The sequence below is a fragment of the Musca domestica genome, unplaced genomic scaffold (assembly GCF_030504385.1).
Source record: "Musca domestica strain aabys unplaced genomic scaffold, Musca_domestica.polishedcontigs.V.1.1 179, whole genome shotgun sequence".
Classification (NCBI taxonomy): domain Eukaryota; kingdom Metazoa; phylum Arthropoda; class Insecta; order Diptera; family Muscidae; genus Musca; species Musca domestica.
The window spans coordinates 230,510-247,348 of NW_026712237.1; the positions used below are offsets into that span (position 1 = coordinate 230,510).

The 16,839-nt window shown below is 33.5% G+C and overlaps 1 protein-coding gene across 5 annotated transcripts in view; it reads left to right on the forward strand.

The window, feature by feature from the left end:
- Positions 1-11,503: 11,503 nt before the first annotated feature.
- The window catches only part of LOC101893340 (protein sidekick), a 309,215-nt gene continuing 303,879 nt past the window's right edge, over positions 11,504-16,839 (forward strand). The window contains exons 1-2 of one of the 5 annotated variants that reach the window (XM_059120794.1): positions 11,504-11,765; positions 12,623-13,082. In XM_059120794.1, the coding sequence (XP_058976777.1) occupies positions 12,908-13,082 (175 nt within the window). In that variant the 5' untranslated portion in view covers positions 11,504-11,765; positions 12,623-12,907. Of the gene's footprint in view, positions 11,766-11,810; positions 13,083-16,839 lie in introns of those variants that run through there. The other 4 variants (XM_059120795.1, XM_059120797.1, XM_059120796.1 and 1 more) reach the window with 4 other exon arrangements.

Below are 16,839 nucleotides of genomic sequence, written 5' to 3' on the forward strand. Positions count from 1 at the left end.
CACTTTCGGCCAAGCGAAGCAACTTTTTAGCTCTATTGAGTCTATTTTCTTTCTGTTGCGGTATAAGTTCTTGCACATTTTGGAATTTAAATAGCTTTACTCCGAGCTCATTTTTCAATATTTGACGAATGGAATATTGCGATATGATCAGCTCACGAGCCATTTTTCGGCCACTGCGACACGGGTTTCGATCAAGTCGTTTCTTTACTTTTCAAACTATTCTTGCTGATGTTGCTGTTTTCTTCCGTCTCCTTCCGTCCACTTACTTTACGCCGGGCTACGCTAACAGTATCACGGTAACGAGCGATGGCACGAGGCGCAACAGATTTATTCAAATTTAAATGCTGGAGTGCTCTAACGATAGCCGCTTGTCGTTTTTCAGCCCAATATATCGCTTTAATTCTATCTATCTATCTATCACGCTTAAATTTCATCACGAATAACTTTTTTTCTGGAAAATTCTCACCAAAATGCTTTTGTACGCTTGTAGATAATATAATGAGCTGTCACTGGAATAATTTTAACAGCTGTCGGATGAGTGGCACTCCGAATTTGGTTGCAATTTGACAGCACTCCGAATTTGGTTGCAATTTTTTCATCTCACCCTGTATAGGACAAATGCACAGGTCAGAAACCAAAAGTAACATTTGTGCAGGACTGTTTGACGTTATTTAAAAAATCGACTAAAATGGGTTTGGACTTAAGAAGGATTTCCCACATATTGTAGTGTTGTAGCTTATCACATGGTCGGCGCCACATGACTATAGCCAGTGCTCAAATGTTTTATAGTTTATTTTATCTGTCTGATGGAGGAGATGAGTTGGCGATCTTCTGACTGGAACACGAGCACATCAAGCACTCAGTCACTGCAACGAACATTAATTATTGTCTGGCAACATATTTTTTTTATTATTTGTTTGATTGCGGGCGCGCAGATGTGTCGATGTGTAGCGGTAGGTGTGCTCAATCTGTCACATGTCATTACTTATAGTGCAGAAAGTAATTATTTTCTATACATACGGAGAGGAAGATTTGGTTCAAAGTTTCCCATATAATTATGTACAAGCACTTGAATCTTAAGAAATCTATCGTTCTGATAATCAATAAATATCTGTAAATAATAGTTTACGAAACAACTTTATTAATAATTAATACAGATTACAACACCTTGAAATTATATTTTCCCACCTCTGCCTATTAACAGTAGTTTTTCTTCCTTCTTTTTTTCTGCTAATTCCTCCAGCCAACTGTAATATTTATTAAAGAATGAATATTTATTAGGGAATTAGAGATGTTAGTTAGTTACACATTAATAAACACCTTCGAAGTGTAGTTACGCCTTAATGCCTCTACCACATACCAAAGGCGCATCTCATCTATACATGCTTCTACCCTAGTTACATATTTCACATTGTTGAGATTACGAACCATAAACATGTTGATGCTGTCGGCAGCGGAAGCAACCACTAATTAATTACTTAACTACAAACACACACACACACATGCTTGCCACTCTCGACAGGAAGAAATTCCTTCAGATAATTAACTCCATGCTCTTCGCACAGCACTTGACCTTATTTGCCATTCAACATTAGAGCAAGTGTATCTCATTTTATGGCAGACAAGTAGCAAAGGCGGAAGAGGATAATAATAAACATTCAAAATTTGTTTTCTTCCGTTTTGTTTTTTTTTTTTTTTTTTTAATAAAATCAAAGCACTTATCTGTTTTGGAGGACGAATAAATTTTGTTTTTATTCTGGTACTATAACAAGTTAAAAAGTATCAGTCTTTTATCTATTATCAGTATAATGTAGGGATGTATAGCATCAGACAATATCTGTTTGTTTTGACTCTTTTGAGGGACGTTCAGTAAGGTTGGCCAATATTATCCATTTCTTATCTGACCTGAGTCTGGTATACTTATTTCAAGGTGCCAGATTTGATATATATCTATTATTTTCTATAATTTTCTATTATTTTTTTAATATCTATTAATTGGTTTAATCGCTGACTTTTTTCGCATGTTAAAAGGATTATATTTATTTAAAATGTCGACCCAGGAAGGTTCCAAAAGTACTGCTCTCGTAAGAACACAAAAAAAATATTTAGATAAACCATTATTATACCCTCGACCTTGGAAAGGAGGGTATATTAAATTTGTCATTCCGTTTGTAACATCCCTTAACATTCGTCGTAGACCCCATAATATATATATATATATATATATATATATATATATATATATATATATATATATATATATATATATATATATATATATATATATATATATATATGTATATATATATATATATATATATATATACATTTAACGATGTCCATCTGTCTGTCCGTCTGTCTGTTGAAATCGCGATATTTATATTTAAACCGAAATTTGAAATACTTGCTATTAGACTGAATTCCGTCGGAAGTGACAAAATTCAGTCCATTTGGGCTAATATTAGCCATTTGGTGAAACTTGAAATCGGATAAAGATATATATGGGAGCTATATCGAAATCTTAACCGATATTGACAAAATTTGAATCACTTGTTCGGATGAAACATATATATGGGAGCTACAGCAATATCTGAACCGATTTTCACCAAATTTGAAGTACTCTCTTCTAGACTTAAATCGGTCGGATGTGCTTAAATTCAGGTAATTTGGACTGATATTGGCCATATGGTGCACAGTTAATCCGAAATCGGTACATATGGGAGCTGTATCTACATTTGAACTGATTCTAACCAATTTCAATAGGGTTCGTCCTTGGGCCAAGCAAATGATTTGTGGAAAATTTAACCTCAATCGGATATTAAATGTGACCTGCTTTCTGTTTACGAAAATACATGGACAGACGGACGGGACGAGAAAGTGATTCTATGAAAATCCTATGGGTCTGTCTCGCATGTTACAAAAAATACAAAAAGGCATAATACCCTTACCACTGTGTGGTGTAGGGTATAATTATGACTATGTGGCGTAGGGTATAAAAACGAAAAATATTCAGATACATGGAATCGCTAAGTTCTTCCGCATGTTATGATAGATATAATTATACAAAATGTTGACCATTGGTGCGGAACGTACCAGAAGGAGTAAACCGATATATTCCATCTTCACTTCGGTCACCTATATATGGTACCTCATCATATTTATTTATGCCCGATACGAAGTGGTCAATATTGGTCCATTCCTTCGGAACCTACGCCATAGCAGATCAAAAATTTAAATAATCAACAGAAGTCAAAAAATATATTTAAATACATCTGTCGGCAAACCGGCTGATATTTTTTAACTTGTTTTCTTTGACAATGTTGACCTTTTGTGGGGAAAGTCCCAGAAGGAGTGGACCGATATTTGCCATCTCCGAACTCGTCTTAAGTTTGACAATAATATTACGATATACCAAGTTTGGGTCAAATCAGATACTCTCTTATCGTTATCGTGCGCACCAACCAGCTAGATAGACAGGTCGTATACCCCTAGATCGACCCCAAATGTCCTGAAACGGAGCACGTTTTGTGTGGGTATAAAGCCATAGGATTTGCCAAAATATGGATAACATTTCTAAATGGGACATATATACATACCAAATGTTTGCTAGGGGCAAAAGCTCTTCGCTGTATAAATACTGGCTGAATACCCAAAGGAAGCTCAATCTTTCCAACAGAGGCAGCGAGACCAGAAAGTCCAATTCATAAATGCCTTTTAATGAAGTATTATGTAGATTTATGAGTGCTCAATATTAACAATTTAAACTGGTTCATGTTAATTCGGATGTATTATAAATTCGTAATTTGTTAAATATTATCGGATAATAAGCTATTTCACTCTCTCTTAAAATTCTTTAACGATCTATCACAAATATCCTTCTTCGGTACAATTCAAATTTGAAGCTATATACATTTTTAATATATTCCCTACTAACTATACCCTATTATATTTCTCGTTACAAACCCAAAAACAACACATTAACGTACACGTACACACACATACTTTGTTTGTCTGTCTGACGTATGAATAATTTAAATGATTTTAATGTTATTCATTGTTTTTGTTATGAATTCATATTCACTTTATTCTCGCAAAACACCTGTTCACTTTTATTTGCTTTGGGGGTGATTGTGTAAATCTAAAGGATATTAAAATGAGCTGAGTTATGGTAACCGCAGGAGTAATGCGAATACTAGCTGGGAGGTTGATATAAACATATATACATAAGTAATATACACACAGTAACCCACTTGAAGATTTATCATAATGTGTGTGTATGTGATTTTGTGTGTTATTCTGGATAATATTTCTTTGGAAAATGCAAAATGAGCTTCGCAAGAAAAATAAATAAATAAGTTCTAGGAATTGACAACTTTTAAATTGAATATTTTGCGAATTTATGAACTTTTTTCTTGAGTAAAATGTGATATTATGCATAGGGTTTTTATACCCTACACACATGGAAGGTAAAAAAAAATTACTTAAAAAACAACAAATTAAAGGTTCATTTGTATGTCCTACAACACTACGTCTTAAGGGTATTATAAATTTAATTGGACCCACACCTCGAAATATTGGTCAAAGACACAGGAATGTATATCTGGATCTTTCTATCTCGCGAGCTGAGTCAATCTAGCTATGTATGTCCATTTGTCCATATTAAATTATAATCACGCTACAGGTCGCAATTATGGCCCGACCCTCACGAAATTTAAAATGGAGGTTGGGTTGGTGTCAAATTGTAGAGATGATCGTAAATTATTCAAAATGAGGTCGAAACGGAGTTTCGAATTTATGACTGGGTACCAGTTTGAAAGGTCATCAAATAATATTCAGTGGGTGAAACAGACCATAACTTTTATCTAAAAAAAAAAACGAAAAATCTATCATCTATAAATCTATCTATCAAAAAAAAAAACATAAGTGGGTTCACGTTTTCGTATAGCCCCCATATAACGGTACCTCCCAATATTCGGTACTTTAGCCACATTATTCAACGGAATTGCTTCAAATTTCGTATTTAAAGTACGTAACGGATACTACAGCCTATGACATAATTGTCTATGCAGGTCTATGCAGGTTCGGGTTCATTCGTATAGCCCCCATATAACGGTACCTCCCTATAAACTTGTATATATATCCTCCACCTTGGATATAAAATTTGCCATTCCGTTTGTAACTCTTCTACATATATGTCGTAAACACTATAAAGTATATATAATATATCCCCCATATAACGGTACTTCCCGATATTCTGTATTTTGATGACTTTAACCAAATTTTTTCACGGAATCGTTTCAAATTTAATACTTAGAGTTTGTAAAGCGTTCTACCTTTGGTGGCAGAACATTGGCTTTATAGGTCTATGTTGGACTATAGCCGATGTTCGGTATTCTGATGGTTTTACCCTAATTGTCTCTAATAATCCGGTGGCGGAACATTGTATATATAGGTTCACATTTTCGTAAAGCCCCCACATAACGGTACTACCCGATATTCAATATTTTGATGATTTTAGCCACATTTTTCCTCAGAACTGCTCCAAATTTGAAATTAAGAGTTTATAACGGATTCTACCTCTGGTGTTAGAACATTTGCAGAATAGATTCAGGTTTTTTCCACGGATTTATCTAAAAATGGTATTTGTAGTTCGTAAAGGGTTCTAGATGGCGGAACATTGTATATATAGATCCACGTTTTCGTATAGTTCCCATATACCTGTAAGGTCCAGGTTTGTCAAAAAATTGGTATTATATATTATTACACGTTTTAATCCAGATACTTTTATATATAAAATTTTTTTCTTGCTACTTAAAGATCGGACAGTCCGGACATAATAGTTGTGTTCCAGTACTTTTTTAGTAGTAAAACTAGCAGAAGAGAGAACAGTTCGAAATGTCATTCTCATTTAGGTTTGCTCAAAAAATAAGGGAACGGAAAATTAGCAGAAATGCGATAAAATGTCAAAATTCCAAAAGTAAACAGCCTAAATCGGACTTGTGAAACCTTACTGAAAAGATAATTTTCTTTATTGAAATGTATCAATACATTTTTCAACCTTGTTAGCCCTGCCAATTAAATGTCAAATTTACAATATGCACCAAGGTAGATCTAACAGGTAACCGCATCGGCGAATTGCTACAACAAAGCAACTTTTGTGGTCCCCTCAAATGTCAAAATTGGCATCTAAGGCGAAAACATAGATTCGCCATGACATTTAAAGGTTGCGGCAAATTTGTTTCAACCAATCAGAAATGAGGTGTTTGTTTACATTTTATTTTGTGTGCCTCTCGTCGTAAACGAACGTCGTTTTTATTGTAAAACAAATAAGAGTAAAATAAGTATTAATTGTAGTATTGGGATATTTTTTAAACCAAGAAACTTATAATGACTATATTTTACTGGTTTAAGCCGAAAGTTTTCCGGAACTGCAAATGACAAGAGTGGAATTCTCGCACTACTTCCCGTGATGTGCTTTGGGAATCTTAGATGTTGAGGTTAACTTAATTCTTAGAGTTGCACTCCATTTTAACCTCCTTCCTTCATTTTCTTTTAATTTTTTTACTGGTTTCACTCTTAACTTGCTCTTAAATTATTTGAAACATTATAAAAAGGTACTTTTGGGAAAACAACATAAACAAATTTGTTGTTGCATTCATTTAGGGCGAATTCTTCATTACAACAATTTGTTTTGACATTTAATGGTGTCGTCAGCTGGGCTGATGCGATTACCTAGTACATCTACCTTGATATGCACATTTCTGCTCGGCCAAATTCATGTAGCTAAAACAAGCAGAAATGTGCACCACTCAGCGCCATTTTTTTCTCGAGAGAGTTGCAAGTTTTGCTAGTTTTTGGAGTACTGGAACGCGTTGTAGCAGAATTAGTGCTAATTAGTACTAATTTGCAGGTTCTGGAACACAACTAATGTTTTTAAATGGTGAAAACCTTACCGCACCATGTGTTCGGAGTATTATATTCGGGTCGCAATTGTCGTCTGATTTTCTCGAAATATTTCATGTGTTTTGTTTTCTTTTTTATTTTAGGCAAATTTTCAACTAATTTTTCCCTAATTTGGTATTGTAGGTCCTTTTTTCGTGAAATTGAAGAAAAACCCCATAGTCAATGTTTTCGATAATTGTAGCAATAGTTGTACATCCCTTTGGTACCTACGATATAGCAAAAAATAATATACGGTAAATTGCCATATTTACACTACAAATATGGATTTTCGTTATTGAAAAACTTCGTACGATAATCAAATACGAGAATTGTTTGATGTAACGTAATTGATGCAACGATAAAAAACAACACGACTTACGATATTCTCTACAAAAATTAAATACGGTAAATCTTAAAATTTTACTCATCAAATTACGATATCAATAGAAATGCATAAAAGAGAATAGAACATGCAACTTGTTGCATACTTTTAGGCATGTGATAGAGCGCAGTATCACAATTGGAGAGTTGTTTTAACATTGAGTTAAACTCAATAACAATGGAAAGCAACAAAGTGGTGATGTGTTAAGGAACGTAAGAAACTGGAGAGTTAGATGTCCTTGTAACACGTGTTGTTTGATGCACTTAAAGTATCAACAAATTTATTTGGTATGTTTATGTTTTGAGTAAAAAAATTAGATTGCAGCGTGAGATTAGGGTTTTGAACAACGAAGTACCTGGATAATTGTGATGATTCTTTGACATTCGTTAAATTTAATTTTTAGTTCAACTTTTTTAATTTCAATTTTTAAATCAAACAACACTATTTGTTGCGGGTATTATTTTAGTATATTATTTCGAATATTAGGATTAGGATGAAAATAAATTATCTCAATGTTCAATAAAATGCATCAAAATTTCAAATCATACTTAAACTCCAAGAATTCTGACTCAAAAACACAATTTAGGGTTAAAACCGTTCATTATGTGAGTATTACAATTCTCATACCCTACAACACTATATGTTTGAGGGTACTCGCCGAACTGAGTCGATCCAGCCATGTAAGTCCGACGTTCCGTCTAAAATAAATCTTAGTTTTCTGGACATAAGTCAAGAACCGCTGAACTGATTATTTGTTTTGTTATCTTTTTGTAATTGTACATTTTCTGAAGTTTTTCTACACCTCTCAAATTATCGTCCGATCCTCACGAAATATTGTATTGGGAAGGGTTAGGCTCAGAATTGAAGTCAATAGAGATAGACCAAAAATTTCCTAATTTTGCGGTCGCTCTACAGGTTACAATTGAAAACCAATTGACACGGAATTTTGCATGAGAGGAGAGTAAAGGACAGGGCACAAGTCTAGCTTTTTGGATGACAATTTTTGTGTGAAATGTTTTTTTCGATACATAACAAAACAACGGAGTGTGTAAATACTGGGCAAATGCCCCTGATCTAAAAGCTAAGTGTAACATTTGGGCAGTGCTCTATGACAACATTTCAAAAGCGCAATTTTCCAAAATGGATTTTGACATAAGGGGGCTTCTAACTTAATGTAGTGTTGTAGGGTATTCCATCTTTATAAAATTTATTACCCTTTAGTACACTTGTTACACTTAGTACACATTTACAAAACAACCTACTTATATCAATCCTATTTCTACGATTAATTCTTTTACCACGTTTCAATTGTTTACCACTATCTATTCACATAATTCTAAATAGACCCAAATATAGTAAATTTTAGCACTTATGGTAAAGGTATTGTTCGAATTTCGAAAAAAACCCGTTAGTTTGTCTATCATAAACAACATCAAAGACTCTTACTCTAAATTTCAGATCTTCTGCTATATTGCTTCCCCAAATAACAAAGTTAACACTATTTAGAACTTTTGTTACTTTAAGTATGTATTTCAAAATCCCCCGTATTAACCAAACCGCAGAAAAGCCAAATTTTTGACTTCCAACTCAATCCCTTATCCAATTACCAATTAGTACTTTTTAGTACCTATATCCAAAACTACCTCCAAATCTTAACCCCACACACTAAGAGTGATCGTAATGCCAAATTTCAGAATTCAAGCAGTATCCTTTCACGCAATACCAAAATTTAGTATCAGTACCCTTCGTGTACATAAGTCCGAATTACGAAAACTACCTCCACATTCCAATCCTACACTCTAAATGTAATTTTAATTCCAAATTTCATAATTTTCATCATTATCAAATTTAGTACTATTTAGTACATATGAAAACAAATTTCCATATCTGCCCACATCATACAGTTCAACAGAAATCTCATTTCCATTTTTCAGGATTCCAACTCAACTAATTCTCCCAAAATTTAAATTAACTCAGATTGTATCAGGTTTAGTACTATTAAGTACATATAAGTGCAAATTTCCATAACTTTCCAACCTCCTGGATACGAGCTATATTGCTTCACCCAAAATCCAAAGTGTACCAAATTTAGTACATATGAAAACAAATTTTCATAACTGCCCACATCATACAGTTCAATAGAAATCTTATTTCTCCCAAAATTTAAATTGTACCAAATTTAGTACCATTAAGTACGAATTTCCAAAACTACCTACATACCTCATTTCTACAATGCAATAGTAACCCTATATCCAAATTTCAGCTCTATCGGTTCACCTCAATCGAAATTGTACCAAATTTAGTACCATTTAGTACTTTTCGTGCACATAAATACAAATTTCGAAAATTATCTCAATATCCCAATCTTACACTACGCCAGTAATATTAATTTCAAATGTTATGGTTCCAGGTCTATCTGTTCCTCCAAATCCGAATTGTACCACATTTAGTACGGCTTAGTACTTTTCATATACATGAATACACATTTCCAAACTACCTTTTCAACTTTGATTTCCATTCCGAATTCCACGTTTTTAGCTCTAACCGTTAACATAATACGGAATAGAGTATCCGATTTCGTTCAAACTTGGTATATTATAATATTTTTGTCAAACTTGGATCCAGTTCGGAGATGGGCAATATCGGTCCAATCCTTCTGATACCTCCGCCACAAAATATCGAAATTTTCAAAAAATATATTTTCGGCACAGAAAGAGAAACGATAATACGATTTTGCTCCAACTTTGCAAATCCTAATATTTTCCTCAGTGCTATGTCAGGTGTGAACAATATCGGTCCACTCCATCAAGTATCTCCTCAGAAAGGTAGAATAATTATAACATTTTGAATAATTATAACTCTTATAAAATGTTTCCGATTGCCTTCAAATTACACAAATCACAATATTTTAATTAACCCAAGGTCTGGTGTGAAGTTGGAATATATCGGTCTACTCCTTCTGGTATCTCCCACACAAGGGGTCAAAATTTGGAATATTCATGAAGCTCATAAAACACGAAATTAACATGCGATTCCAATCAGGTTTGGCACATCTCAATATTTCCATCAACACAAGGTCTGTTATAAAGATAGTAGGGATCGGACCAATTCTGCTGGTGCCTCCACCACAAAGGGTCAAAGTTTTGAATAACCAACACTATTATAAAAACCTAAATAAGCATCAGGTTTTCTTTATATTTCACACATATGATGATGCACATATCGGTCCACTCATTCTAGTACTTCCCCCACAAATGCTCAAAATTTTGAATAACCATTAACCTCATAAAAAGTAAAATTAACATCCGATTCCATTCAAGACTTTGTACATCTTAATATTTCCATCAACACAAGATCTGTTATAAAGATGGTAGATATCGGACCATTTCTTTTGCTACCTGTTCCACATAGGGTTCAAAATTTTTGAAAAACCAAAACGCTTAAAGAAAGCGTAATAAGCATTCAACTACCTCACCCACAAAGGGTCACAATTTCCAATACATGTCATAACTTTGCGAAACAAGTCGGCGATTCTTTACAACTGTCTATATCTATATATTTCTCTTAACCAAAAATCTTAGCATAAAATTGGATGTAAAAGTTCGATTTTCTTCAAATTTTGCATGTACCAATATTCTAATTTAGATAAAGTATGAAAATGGAATACATAGAATAATCATAACTCAAGGCCGGGGGCATACATCTGTCGGCAAAGCCGACTGATATTATTTTACTTGTTTAGTAGTATAGATTGTGATGCTCACATTCATTCCACATGTGATGAGATTAATTTTCAAGCAATGGCAACACTGCCCCTAACAAATGTAAACAAATAACCAAACAACAATGAAACAAGTAAAAAAGAAAATGAAATACCGGCTTCAAATATTAACCGTAAATCAAATTAAAACAAAAAATATATATTTGTTAGTGAATTAATAATTTGTATATTGGTATTCGTTGTATATATTTTATTATTTTAATAATGTCCATTTATTGTGGAGAATTGCATTGAAGTTCTCTGTTTATATATTTCATTAACAGGCAATACTCTTTCGCACTCACTCATCTCAGAAACACTCAATGTTTTGGTTGCGCTCATCTGCGAGCATGTGTGTGTGTGTGTTTTGGGGCCGTTTGCTTGCTCGACAACCAAACAGTGAGCACTCACAATTTCCAACCATGCTCATTCGTCACTCAGTCGTATTTTGTGTTTCTTTGCGTGAATAACATTGGTCGGGTGAAATCATGTCGGTCGGTTAGTGTGATAGAGGCATTGCATGTTTTTGATGATGGCTCTCAGTGAATGTTGTTGCTGTTGTGTTGTGTGGTAGCATTACAATTGTTGTACAAATGAACCAAGTAGTACCTACCACGACCAGTGAAAAAGGGCCAACAACAGCAAACGAAGAAGAAAGAAGTGTTAAGTTGGAAGAAAAAGGTTGTTAAATCGAAACAAATCATTATTATTTTTCAATAATTAAAAAGTGTTAATAATTTAAAGAATATTTAATATTTAAAATTACAAAATAATTTAACTACAAAATATGTGAGAAGTGGATATCTATACCTTTATTCTACCAACAACAACAAAAAGTTGTTTGACCAGTTTGGTAAACACATCGTTTCTGGTTAAGAGCAGCACAAAATTCCGTCTCTGTTTGTTGGTATTAATCATCGGCCAAGAAACAACTACAACAACAATATCAGCAGTGGAAATATGGTGTTTAGAAACAATGGTGTTGTTGTGGAGATCACATATTTGAATAATTAATGTGTAATTCAAACGTAAAATGCAAATTTCGAAATTAATTATTTGTGTTGAAATTTTCCAGGTTTTGTGCAAGAATTTTCAATAATTTTGACCATTCAAATATTAATTTTCAAAGTGGAATTTTCATCAAATTTACCCAACTAACAACGACCAAACCAACGATCTTTTTCCAATACATGTAAATTGTTGTTTATTTTATTTTGTGTTACCTACCTGTGTGTGAGTGTGCGACAACATTTTGTGTGTTTTGTTGTTCTTGTTTTGTGCTTCATTCTTATTCACCTTTATCTTTTGTGTACGTAAACGTCATCTGTGAGAAGAAAAAAAAAGAAGTTAAGCGCCTAAATAAAGAAGGCAGGCAGGTGTGTTTCAATAAGAAATTCTCAAACCACATAGAGGGAGAGCGAGAGAGAGCCAGTTTGAGAGTGAGATCACAAAAGATCTTTAACTGTGTTGTGTTCACCTACCATTATTTGCCCAAGTGGTGAGAGACAACAAAAATTACCTTTATTCTCCCTACTCAGATTTCTCAAGAGTGTGCTTTGAAATAAACAAAACAAACAAAGAAATATTCAACAACAAAAAAGTAATATGAAATAACAACAAAAGTGGAAGAAATAAAGCAAAGCAAATGAAAATAGTGGTGTCTACCAAAAGCAGAAAAAGTTCACATTAACCCTAACCAAAAGAGTAGCACAACAAAACCCGATCATCATCATCATCCCAATTTGCATATTTTGTGCAATATCATTGACAACAACAAAATAAAAAAAAAAACTACAACGACAACAAATCAAAAACAAACAAAAATGGAAGAACTAGAAAGGCGGCAGCATTCCAGCTACTCAAAATTATCCAACGACCAACAAAAGGTGGTGGTGCTGCAACGAATATTCCATCAGCAGAGAATGTCAAAGATTCATTTGTGGATTACCTTAACAATCTTTGTGCTCTGCTTGCATTTCGACAGCTGTCATTCTTTAGGTAAGCTTTATGTTATTCTTCATCAAAAAAAATTAAAATTGTGAAAAAAAATCGAAAACATTTCAACAAATGTTAACTCCTTATCTCTTCAGCGCCCCTTGCATTACCCCTTAATTGACAGAAATTCCCAGTCGGTTATAAATGTGCTGACGTACTTTTTTTTTGGTTTTTATTAAATTGACCATATTGCCAGTGTCCAAATGTGATGGTGTCATCATCACCATTGTCATCCAATGTTTGTAATGTTGTGTTGACGCTTCGTTTTCGTCGTTGTTGTTGTGATCACCACTTGTTACCAAATCCCCAACAACGTGCTTGTTGCTATTGCTGTGAAATCCCAAGTTTTTCTTGGAAAATCCAAGCGACAAAACTATTAGAAAAGTGGTTTTAAATCGTTTGCTTGTTTATATTTTCTTTCTTCTCGATTTGAAACGTGAGAATTAGTTTTTCCCCGGAAAAGCATTATTTTAATGGTGTCTTGTCACCCCTTTCTGTGATAAATACATATTTTTTTGTAAAGCAGAAAAAATTGACCAGTGGTGCCATAATAGTTTGCATATCTTTCAAAATTGGCGGTAATGACTTCTTAAAATGATATTTTAAAAAAGAGGGATAGAAACAGTATTCAATTTAAATAAATTCTTAAATAATTTTTAAACTTTTAGTCTTTCGATTCTCTGATAAAAAATTGGCAAAAAAAATAATCGATTTTCAATTTTCCAAACCAAAGTCGACTAAAATCATGTCTTAACTCTAGTTTGGTAAAAACCCTTCAATTTTGGTAGTTTGGTAAAAACTGTCAATTCGAAATCGATTTTGAAAGAACTCTAGTTTAGTAAAAACTCTTCGGGTTTTTCTAAATATTTTCCAGTGGTAGGTATTTTAACCCGGATTCCGGGAAACTATTTTTTTTTTTGCAGACGGACCCGGGACCCCATATTTTTGACGCGAATGTACCGATTGTAGCATTTTGGAAAGGCAAGAGTGTCAGCTATAACTTAACATCAATTTTGTTGACCCCCATAATGAGCCCTTTTTCGTCTTTTTGGGGGTTTTATAAAAATCCGAGTCCAAAAAATCGATAATTTGACTACAACTTTCGAACCAACTATACTTATATTGTCTACATCGGGTGTGTTGATCTGCGTCTAGACCGGATCCTGAATCCGTACTTTCGGCTCAAAAAATGTAGGATCCCAGGTCCGTACCCAAAAAAAAAAAAAAAAAAAAAAATTCTGGAATCAAGGTAAAAATACCTACTTCTGAAAAAAAATTCGTAAAAATCGAATAGTTTTTACTAAACTAGAGTTGTTCCAAAATCGAGTGCATAAAATCATTTTTTTTTTGTTTTGTCGATGTGTGAAATTTAAAAGAAATCGAATGCGAAATATGCATACGTTGTTTTCAAAATTATTAATTTTAATTTTTTTTCTTAAATTTTATTAAATGAAAGCAAAAAATTTCGGAAATAGCATCAAATTTTAGAATAAGTTTAGCTTTGTTCGAATTGGTCACTTTTGGCATGAATTATGGCCATCAAGCGGCCAATGAAACCGACACACGCTGCCAACACTTTAGTATTTTTAGTGCTAACCTTGGTTTTCAAAATACTCCAGACACAATAGTCCAACGGATTGGTATCCAACGGATTTGGTGACCATTGTGCGCTGGAAATGAATCGAGGACCTCATTTTGTAACCATTCTTGGTTGGCGCGTGCAGAGTCCTGTTGGAATGACCAAGGTCTGAGGCTAAAATATTTTCGCGATAATATTCGGCATTTATTCTGATTAATACGAGCGGAGAGCTACCATCGGCTTGAGTTCTGGTGGCCAACCGAACATGCACATTTTCAGCTGACCTCTTCGACAAGTAAACACGATCATTTTGTTTGTTTACAAACTGCTGGGCTATGAATGTTTTCTCATTGAAGAAAACCAAATTCTGCAGTGCACCTCTTTCGGTCAAGCGAAGCAACTCTATAGCTCTTTTGAGTCTTTTGTTTTCAGTTCACGAGCCATTTTTCGGCCACGGCGACGCTTGTTTCGATCAAGTCGCTTCTTTACTTTTCGGACCATTTCTGCTGATGTTACTGTTTTCCGTTCACTTCCTTGACGATGGTACGAGACACAAAGGATTTATTCACATTTAAATGCTGGAGTGCTCTAACGATAGCCATCTGTGGTTTTCCAGCCAAATATAAAGAAATCACACTATCACGCTTGAATTCCATCACGAATAAATTTTTTCTGGAAAATTCTCACCAAAATGCTTTTGTACGCTTGTAAACAATATAATGAGTTGTCACTGGTATAATTTTAACAGCTGTCGAACGAGTGGCTTAGAAATGACAGCAATCTGAAGTTGGTTGCAGTTTTTTCATCTCACCCTGTACATTTTATTTTCGTAGATATCACATTTAATATTCCCCCATATATTGGAGGTCCCATATATATGTGGAAAGATCTGACCGGCTTGAAGGAAATATCGGAACATGTCCAATATCAAAATATATGTTTTTCAAACATGGATCAAGTCCGAAGATGGAAATATTGTTTTACACCTTTTCCCCTAACAAAAGTTCAAAAACATCAAGAGAAATTAAATTTCTCATAGAAAGCGAAAATCCTATCTTGTTGATTTTTTTTTTTTTTTTTGTATTTTGAAAAAGTGTCTATTTCTTCTAGAATCTCCAACATTTTATATAATCGTAATGCTCATAAGATGTAAGTGTAATAGCCGATTTTCATTCAACTTCGCACTGATAATTTTGAAGTTTCATAGATATAGATATGGGTTTCAAAAAGCATATAACGAGTCGTAGAGCATGAAAATAGAGCTGACGGACTTGCTGACAATCCTCCTGTTTCTTTAACTATTTAGTCTTTTAATGTTCATTTTTTCTGAAATATGTTGTAATAAGATTGCAATGAATTTCATATTTTTTAGAAATTTAAAAACATAAAGAATTTTATTACATATTTAAAAATAAAATATGATTTTTTCACGAAAGGTCATTCCCACATCATTTTTTTTTTTATTTTTTATGTTGAAAAACATTTTTTGTTTTAATTTCTCAAAATCATGAAATTCTCTGTTTCGTTTATGGCAACTCTTAAAAGTGCTTCATATTTTTTTTATGAATGGCCATTTGGCGAATTATTATACATTCTCTATGACTTTGGCGTTGCTGCTGTTGTTGTTGCCTTCTATTAGATCTGGTTTATCAAGCAATATGAGTAATTTCCCAGAAATTGCAAATATTTTTGTTTATTTTTGCATAACTTTATTTTTCCCGTTTCGCATTGCTATGCGCGCGATTTGCTGTTCTGCAAGTATTCTCTAATAATTTGTTGTTTTAGTATTTTGTTGTTATGATTATTATTGCTGTTTGCGGAACACGTTTTCCCAGGCAATTTAATATTCGGGAAAAAAATTCACAACGATATGTATATCGCACATGTCACGCTTGTATGTTTTACTGGCGTAAAATGGATAGGTGTTTCGCTAAAGTGTCATTTTCAATATCAAGAATAAACAAATTTGCTCACATATTATTGTTATTTAATACATGCAAACAACTTAACAGAGATTTTATTTGAAGAAAATCTAAAGAATATTTTTTTCTGAAAAATCAGGAAAAGGGAAAACTACTTGGACCTCTTAAAACCATACCAAGGAAAGGGAGTAATTATAAAATTAAAAAAAAATCCATTAAATTTTGTAAAAAATGTTTGGCTTTAGGGATTTTTAGCCTT